At 44.7% G+C, this 9,501-nt stretch overlaps 1 protein-coding gene across 1 annotated transcript; it reads left to right on the top strand.

Annotated features, from left to right (window-relative positions):
- The first annotated feature begins 5,322 nt into the window (after positions 1-5,322).
- Positions 5,323-9,210, top strand: LOC129379600 (mucin-19-like). The gene is made up of 3 exons (XM_055060416.1): positions 5,323-7,345; positions 8,692-8,979; positions 9,054-9,210. The coding sequence occupies exons 1-3, from the start codon at positions 6,078-6,080 to the stop codon at positions 9,208-9,210; spliced, it is 1,713 nt and encodes a 570-aa protein (XP_054916391.1). The 5' UTR covers positions 5,323-6,077.
- Positions 9,211-9,501: the final 291 nt, after the last annotated feature.

Genomic DNA, 9,501 nt, shown 5'->3' with positions numbered 1-9,501 from the left:
AGTGTCCAAAACCAGAAGGAGGTGTACTTTCTGGTTTTTTGAGATTTTCATCCATTGAAGACACTGGTGCCTCTATGAAACACAGAATTACCCACAAGAATATCATGATACTTCCCATGCCCCTACCGCCGTCCCACAAGAAAATGCAGAAAAAGGATGGTTTTCCAGCCTCTTTAACCCCTCGCCCAGTCCTGCTGGTCCAAACCAGAAGACTAATGTTCATCCTCAGAGCAGCAGAGTGCCAACTGACCGACAACATACCTCAAATCAAAAGCCAACAATAATGCCACAAAACCCTAATCAGCCTGGATCTCAGCATTTCAGCACAACACCTTTGAGAGGCAGCTCAGCCGAAAACATTTCTCAGATCGGCTCTAGTCAACCCAAACAAGGACTGCTATCTGGACTACTTAGCCTTGGTTCTGGTAGTGACTTGTCTGGCAATCCATCACCAAAAGGCAATATTCCTCACACTCTAGCTCCCAACAAAGTTTCACCACTCCCCAAAAAGGTGGCCTTCTCTCAGGACTATTGAAGTTTTCGTCGACAGAAATATACCACAAAATGTACAACAGCAGCCGCCTGAAGCTGAAAGGCAAAGGGAAATGCGCAGCAGTAGCCCTGGACAGCAACAGACATCAGGCGAAACTCATCAAGTACAACCTCAACAGAGAGGCTTGCTTTCTGGCTTACTAAAGTTTACCTCCACTGAGAATACTTCAAATTCTCAAACAGATCCTCGATCTAGCAGTGATCAACAGCAACAAGCTAGCAGTGTGCAGAAAACTCAAGGACTAAGTGGAGGTATGAGAAACAGAAGAATGAGCCAGCAAGAAGTCCAAGAAACCTCTAAACCAGACTTCATTCGACAACAAACTGTTCCACCTCAGCAACCGTCGCAACAAGGTGGTCTTTTATCTGGTCTTTTCAAATTTTCTTCAGCTGACAGCATAAATAAACAAAGCCAACCATCAGCACAGCAGCATAAGATTTCCTCTAGTAAATCAAGTCATGAGCAGCCAAGACAAAGCGATTTCCCAATTTCCAACCAAAATCAGCCTCAAAGTAGCACAACCCAAACAGCTCAAGGAACTGGTCTGTTTTCTGGACTTTTTAAATCCTCTTCAGAAATGTTTCTCAGCAACAGCCACACAAAAGCACCCAGGAGATTCAAGTAAATCAGCAAGTCAAAGTGCCTTGTAGCCAGCCTTGCCCAACACAGACAGAGGCAGCAAGTCAATCGGGAGTGCTTTCTGGGTTGTTCAGCAAGTTAACGAAAACACCAGAAAGTTCAGACCTGGCCTGTCAGAAATCAGCAGAAAAATCAATTCAAGAAAGGAACGTTGTGTCTACAGTTGCAAAGACAACTCCACACCAAGACCACATCCTTCATTCTGTTGCCAATTTAAAACAACAGCCCTTACAAGGACATGTAGATAAAGATGAAATGATTCACGGTGCTGCTCCGCAAGGTTTTATGTCAAGGCTGTTTAGCAAAAATGCAACTGAAAATCCTTGTTTCAAGGAAGCAAAGATGGGAAGTCAGGATGCAGAGCAATCAACACAGTGTGCCAAGACGACAGGATTATCTTCAGATTTGATAAGAAGAAGTACCACAAGTCTAGCAAATGAAAGGGTTGAAAGCTCTTCAATTTGTTTTGACTCCAGGACAGAGTAGACACGCTTTAATTAGCACACCTGTGGCCATTCACAATGAGAGTCTAGACCTGCGAACTTCAGCTGCTTTTGTGCGATCTCTTCAAAGTCAGGCAACACACTGTTCATTTAGCACAGGTAATCTATCTCAGCTACACTACTCTCTTCCTTCAAATAACCCAATGGCTTACAGCACAGGAAATATTCACTCCCATTTTGAGAGCTGTACTACTTCTCCAGTCATGACCCTGGAGTCTTTTAAAGGTGGAAGTGCTCCCTCTTTGTTTGGGGTGACGAATCAGAACCTTTACCACGGTACTTTTTCTGAGTATGGGATTAGCCCATCATATGATGAAAACCAGTGGATCCGTGAAAGTGCTCTTTGGCAGCAGTTTCAGAATGAGTCTTTAAGCTACAACTTTCAAGGAGAAGATTACACACAAAACTGTGAAGGCATGCCATTGCCTGCATCTACACTTCACCGCGACTATTCAAATATTAATCACCCAGTGAATAACATTCCTTGGCAAGATGTTGCACATCAAGAAAAACAAATGGTATCACATTCATTTGAAGGGCCAGGAAATGAATACCCCCAAAGAAAGTTATGGAACAGTTATGAAGACTTGGGAAATATTGCATGTTCATCTCAAAAAGAAGCTGCTCTGAACTTAACAACTAACCACAGTAATGCAAAATTTGGGAAATGGCATTCGTTTAACGATGGTAGTTCTTACAGCTTGAATGGAGTCTTGTATCATGAAGGCTACTACGAAGAGAATGCACCAAGCTTGTCTTACTCATCAAACTGGCAACATGCAGTGGAAAGGGAAAATGCACAAAATGCTCATACTAACTATTTAAGTCAGTATAGTCAATTTAACTCAAATAGAAACTGTTCAGCAGGTGCAAATGTTGATACAGAGGACTCGCTGTACCTCGAAGATGCAGAATGGTATCAGCAATGGCTGACCCTTCTGGAGCAAGGGATGTGGTGGCCAGCAGAGGATGGTGACTGTGGGTACTTTGTTTACACCGACCATGAGTATGTTTATGCCTTACTTACCGATGCGGCAGGTGAATATGTGTATGCCTGTACACCTGAAGGTGAATCATGGGACAATGGACAGACTTTAGATAGTCTACCCAGTGCTTGGCTACACAATGAAATGGTCTTGGTCTGTGGTTTTAAAATTCCACTTTACAATGAAGATGAGCTTCTTTGGCTTCCTGGTGAAAGTCATGGCAATCCTCAACTTCTTAATGCTCCCCTGGATTTATCCGCTGCATACAGAAAAGGAAACCAGATCATGAATTTAAATCTCCAGCAGTTCACCGAAATGTTTGAAAATTCATTTATGTCTCAAGGGCAACAAGGCGTGGATTTTGCATCTTACAGATTAAACAAAGTAAGAGTAGATCCAAGACAAACCTCTTATGGCTATCAAGATTACAATCAAGATGTTATTGATCTTTCATGCCATCAAAGAGACCACACCAGCCTTTATTGGAACAATCATGAAGTAAAGAAATTGCTTGCTCAAAAAGTTTCTGTTTCTTTAAACTCTACTCCTGTTGAGAATTTAAATCATCAGATCCTAAACAAATGCTATCAGCCCAGCCAACGGCGGCGATCTTCTACTGCTGTTACAGTGAAACATGTAGATGATGTGTCAGAAGATGAATGGAGAAAACGGGTGTCTCAAGCTGAAGAATTTCCCAATCGGCAGGTTAAAAAGATTTCTTCCCTGATATCATCTTTTGTTACCAAACCATCCCAAGCGGAGGTGAAAAAACCTGGGGAGACGAACTCTGATCAAGCTGGTGGGAAACAAACCAAGAACATTCTGTCATCAGGCCTCCAAAATCTTAAGTCTAAGATTATCAAAGAAGACTCTTCGGCTACTGTTGCCCCTTCAGAAAGCAATAAACAGCAAACAACTTCGCAGGGTAGAATTTTACCAACAGTTCCCTCAGTTGCTCAGGTCACTCAGGCCTCAACACTCTCAAGTTCGACTTCACATAAACCACAACTTTCACGTCAGACTACGATGGTACAGCAAGCATCCCCACCAACAACAAAGCCCAATGTTACTGTACCCTTTACACCAAAACAATCTACTATTAAACCAGCACAACCTACGCCTGCAACTGATAAGCCAGTGGATACAAAAGGCGAAAAGCCACCCGAACAACAGCAGGGAGGCTTTATGGGTTTTCTCAAGTCTGCTGTAGGCATGGATGAAATTAAACCAGATGTCCAGACATCTTCTCAGCCTTCTCCTGATCTTCAAAGCAAGAGAGGGAGCACTACTTCCTTAACAGGCAGTGCCGCTGGAAATAAAGAGAGCACAGGTGTGTCAAATCTCTTTGGTTCAATTGGCAGCTTATTTAGTCCTGAACCTTCTCCACCTCCACCACAAAAACAGCAAATGAAACAGAGTGTTACAGAGGGAGCTCTCTCCTCTACATCTACATCAAAAGGTGAAGTAAGACAACAAACAGGTGGCCAGTCTGCGCAACCAACACAGCAGACACCAGGTAGAAGTATGTCTGAGGTTTTCTCCTCCAATTTACCCAAAGGTGTTGAAACTAGCAAGTCTGAAGTTGCTGGGCAAACAAAACAGGAGGCTGGAAATAAACCATCTGGACCATCTGGTGGACTTTTTGGATTGTCCATTGGCGATATGCTGGGTGGATCAACACCACAGACGTCTGCACAAGCAAGTGCTCCACAGGAAGAATCATTTAGTAAAAGTATATTTTCAATGTTTACGGGGCCAAGTCCTCAACAGGCAGCTCCTAAACCGGAACCCACACCTCAAACACACCCACCAGGTGCAGCTCAACAGCCTCCTCAACAAGAAACATTTGGTAAAAGTCTGTTATCAATGTTTGGAGGATCAACAGCTCCTCCACCCGCTAGCCATACCAAGCCGAACGCTGAGTCCTCACAAAAACCTACTGTTCTTCCAAAAGATCCTCCATCTACAGGATTTATGTCGATGTTTGGTGGGCCAAGCACCCAACAGTCTCAACCTCAATCAGAATCTTTTCTTGGGGGACTTTTGCAAGGGTCATCAAGTTCATCTGAACGGACAGTGAAAGGACTATTTTCAGTGTTCAGTGATGCCGGCCCTCAGCAACCTCAGCCACCGACTACGCCAGCTCACCAAGCAGCTCCTCAGTCACAATCACAGCAAAGGAAGGAGCCTCAGGTACAGTCTACACCACAAATACCTTCTCAACCTCAAGAGCCGACTGCTGCATCTGTTCTCGGAGGTCTGCTCGGTGGATTATCTGGCTCCACTGAAAGTCCACGAAAAAATTTGTTTTCCATGTTTAGTGGCCCGACAAATTCTCAAACACCAAATATTCCCTCTACACCAGCAACTGTGTCACCACAACAAACTCCCAACTCATCAATTGGTTCCAAAGAACCCCAACAACAAAAATTATCACAAATACCTGATTCCAGTGGCCATCGTGAAGAGACGGGTGATTCAGAGACCAGAGCTACCAGTGTTTCAGCTGAATTGCCAGGTGACATTGCTTTGAGTACCAAACCGTCCAATAAGGAAGAGGCCACAATTGCAGACATGGATGTTTCATCTGTCAAACCTACATCAGAGCCTACTGAAATGCCTAAGAAACCGTTGCAGCAACGGCACCCCAGGATCCTGGTACTGCTAAAGAATCAGCAGCTCCTGGTCTGCTTTCGATGCTCACTGGATCAGCCCCACATCCTCCATCCTCAGAAGGTCCAGGCAAAGGGTTCCTGTCTTTATTTTCTACACCAGGTTCTGAGGCTGCTAGCAGCCAGACAGGACCTTCACCTCCAGGATCTTTGCCAGCATCTTCAGGCTCCAAAGAGCCACCAGGCAAAGGTTTGTTCTCTATGTTTGGAGGTTCTGCTCCTGAGCCTTCCTCTCAGCCTGGAGGTTCACTGTTGGGGCAATGTTTGGAGGGAGCTCATCTCAAACTACTACATCTCAGACTGGAGGATCATTACTTGGTGGTTTATTTGGAGGCTCTGCAGCTCCGCCTGTGTCTCAGGGTGGTCCTACAAAGACTGGCGGGTCTATTCCTCAAACTGCAGGATCACAGACAGGGTCATCATTACTTGGAGGCTTATTTGGTGGATCCGGTCCTCAGGTCACAGGATCTCAAACTTCTATTTTGGGTGGGATTTTTGGAGGCACCGCACCGTCACCTACTGTGCCTCAAACAAGTTCAACAACTCAAAACAAAAGCTCTCTACTAGGAGGATTTTAGATGGATCGTCTTCCCAAACTGCTACAGCACAAACTGGTGCATCTTTTCTAGGTGGTATTTTACCAAGCGTTGGTGCTAATGATGCCTCTAATAAAGGTGTGTTTTCAGTATTTAGTGGGTCTGCTCAAGCTACAGCACCTACAGAAATGGACAAAAACAGTTCTGACAGCAAAACATGTACTGCTGTTGAAACAGGTGTAATTGATTCTGCTGCCCAAAGCACGGAGCAGAAGGAATCACAGCAGCAACCTGAGGGTAAAGGCCCTTGCCCTGAGGTCAATGCATCAACAACTGATGCAAAAGTCACAGATAATTTCCCAAGTACTGAACAGTCAGCATCTTTAACTAAAGATAGCCAGGCTAAAGAAGTAGAATCTTGCACACAACCACAACCTGAACTCAAAATTAGTGCAACTCAAGATTTAGCAACTCCTAAAGTAGAAGAGGAAAAAGTGGATCCTTTGACAGTAAGTCCTGCAGTTGAGACACAGCAAAAACCCCAAGAACCAGACAAATCTTCCATTGATTCAGCAGCAGATGCTGTTACTGGCTTTATGTCTTCTCTGTTTAAACCTGCATCTGCTCCTACTGAAGGCTCTCAACCAACCCAACAGCAGAAGAACTTGCCTTTTGGACCAACTCCTGCAGGTCAAACTGGAGCGTCACTGTTGGGAGGACTTTTTGGAGGGTCTAATACTCAATCGGCAACTCCCCAAACAGGTGGATCTTTACTAGGAGGCTTATTTAAAGGAGCTACTCCACAGTCTGGTCCTCAGACCACAGCACCTGTCAGTGGGGGGTCAATATTAGGTGACATGTTTGGAGGAGGATCCACTGCCAAACCATCAGCTGCCTCAAGTGGGGGATCACTTCTCGGAGGGATGTTTGGAGGTGCAGGTGCAGGGGCGACTTCACAGCCAGGTGGTTCTCTGCTTGGAGGAATGTTTAGTGGCCCCACCGGGCAGCCTGCAGGACCACAAGCTGGAGCATCGTTACTAGGAGGCATAGGAGGATCTCTGTTTGGTGGTTTAAGACAACCGGCTAAACCACCTGAACCAGTGCCAGCTAAGCCAAGGTTGGCTACTCCTCCTCCTGCTGCTGCTGCTGCAACTCCTGCTACAGCTGCAACTGATCATACTGCTACAGATGCTGCTACTGCAGAAAATGTCAGTATTGCTGCCACTACCACTACTACCAGTACTGGCACCACCGCCAGTAGTGATGCAACAATTGCTAGTACTTCTACCACTCTTGCAACATCTACCACAGCAACTACAAAACCAGGTTCACAGTCTGAAAATGAAAATATCTCACCAGAAGTAACTCTGCCTATGCATCAAACAGAAGTAACAAACAGTAGCAGTAATGGACAGGCATCTAACGCATCTTGTGCACAGGTTTCTGGAGCGATTGAGTCAGAAGATACTTCAAAAGAACTTACTAGTCAGCCAGAAAAGACTGAGCAAGAAATGGCAACTGCAGATAGACAAGTGATACATGAGAAACCAATGTTCATTGAAGAAAAACCCAACTCTAATCAAAATGCTAAGTCAATTCCTCCTCATTTGGATGCTAGTAAAGCCACCCCAACTGAACAACCCCCCAGTGGTGCTGAACAACCTCAAACTAAGTCATTTTTGGGTTTTATATCCGCACAAAGTGATGCAGGAAAATCTCTCGGGTCGTTATTTTCTCCTGCTATGCCATCAGTTGTTTCATCACTACCTCAAACAGAAGGTACCGGTGGTCTATTGTCAGGACTGAAATCCTTTTCTGGAACCTTGTTTCAAGAAGAAAAAAGCGTTGCAGCAAAACAAGAGTCCACAACGTCATTGTTTGGGGCAAAAATTAGTTTTCCATGGCAGGCAGAGCCACCCAAGTCTTCAGCTTCCCAGGTTACAACAACTCAACCCCAGTCTGTCAACAAGCCAACAAGTGGTCAAACACATAGTGCAGAAAAGGCTTCAGCACCTGACCCCCATAAAACCGAACTGGTAGGTTCTGCAGATGACATAGTAAACCCCCAGATTTGCATCTCAGCTCCTGATGTAGATCCTTCAGCATCCCAGACCCTAACGGAGAAGGAGAGGCTTGTAGAAACAGACCCCTCTGCAGGTTCTGCCGCAGGAGTGCAGCTGGACAACCAATCCAAGAAGGATCTATTGATTGAAAAAAGGCCAGTAAAAACATAATCAATGGTATCCCCCTTCACCATTTATGCTGCGTTGACAGCTTTTAAAAATGTGTTCCCTGTCCAGCTCTGCAGTCCATTGTCTCTTGCGTAGTGTGGTTGTGAATGTGTTGGTGTGTCTGACTCCAGTTGTTTTAATTTTCTCAAATCAGAACTCCAAATAAATTTACACCAGAATAAGGAAGAAATCTGATAAATTATTTAGACCGATTTCTTCTTGTATTTGGAAATTTTGTTGCTTTGTCAAGAGCTACAATATGTTTTGTCTGACTGCGGAGTTCTGATTTGATCAAACCCATTGAAATCGTTTTACACTGTATGAAAATGAAACATTTTTCCCTAAAATTGACACTTTATGTGCGCATGGCTTGTAGCAGGTAAGTGGGATTTATTAAAGCCAGTTATATTTTTTTGCGGGACGATTAGTTCAGTGGACTCATGGGATTAGGTTTTAAATTCCACTGAAAAGTCCCCACTGTACTCTCAGCTTCTCTGATTTAACTACAAGGTATGGAAAAATGTCCCGTCAGTTTCTGAATGTTTCCCTCACTCCTCTCTCACAACTGTAGTCCGGTGGAAAGTAATCGTTTCGGGTCGTCGGGGAACCTGAGCCAGGCTAGCTCGCAGCTAAGCGAGACCGGCCATGAGAGCACCGGCGGCTCCGAACTGGAAGAGTCTTTCCACTCCTACCATAGCACCGGCTTACACCCGTCCACCAACGGCCAGCCGCGTCCCACCGGGCCTCCCGCCAACGGACACTCGACTGGCAGCGAGAAGGACGCAGACATTCAGTCCAACGAACTACTGCAGAGTTTAAAGAGCGACGCATCAGAGAAAGAAGCACCAAAACTCCCAAGGTAACGTTGGGGTTTGAGTTTCTACTCTTTTACTGAAAGTGGAAGAGATCTGTGATGTTAACTCTCCATGTTAGATTCCATGATGGAGGCCAGCCGCTGCCTTTCTCCCCGTCTAGAGTTCGTTGGTTGAAAGCCATCAACAAAGTGAGAGTTCAGCTTCGGGAGGTAAAATCTTCTCTTTCAGTCGATGACTTCTTTTCCCAACACAAAGATGAAGTAAATGAACTTTGACTCTGGTTGAGTTTAACCTCTCTAGGTGTTTCACCATTTGCTAAAATGTTTGAAGTTTCTGCATAGTTTTTCTCTGATACCATTTTTACAATCAGTCTTAAGTGGTAACGTTTTTAAAGACTTTTAGCAGAGGTTTCGTATTTCAGTTGCTGCAGCCTGGATCCCCTGCATGTTATTGTTTACATATGGAAATATCACACATGCACTCAACTCTGGAGGGCCAAATGCAGAACAACTCTATTAAATAAATACTATTAGCTAATTTAAACACCTGCTCTGCTGATGGTGTGT

The sequence above is a fragment of the Poeciliopsis prolifica genome, unplaced genomic scaffold, assembly GCF_027474105.1.
Source record: "Poeciliopsis prolifica strain line A6 unplaced genomic scaffold, Auburn_PproV2 SCAFFOLD059, whole genome shotgun sequence".
Taxonomy (NCBI): domain Eukaryota; kingdom Metazoa; phylum Chordata; class Actinopteri; order Cyprinodontiformes; family Poeciliidae; genus Poeciliopsis; species Poeciliopsis prolifica.
This window is presented reverse-complemented; position numbering and strand designations above follow the sequence as displayed.

Coding starts and splice junctions, on each gene's coding strand:
- LOC129379600 (XM_055060416.1), top strand. CDS start 6,078: ATGGACAAAAACAGTTCTGACAGCAAAACATGTACTGCTGTTGAAACA. Junction 7,346..8,691: donor CAGGTTTCTGGAGCGATTGA/GTCAGAAGATAC, acceptor TCACAACTGTAG/TCCGGTGGAAAGTAATCGTT. Junction 8,980..9,053: donor GAAGCACCAAAACTCCCAAG/GTAACGTTGGGG, acceptor TCTCCATGTTAG/ATTCCATGATGGAGGCCAGC.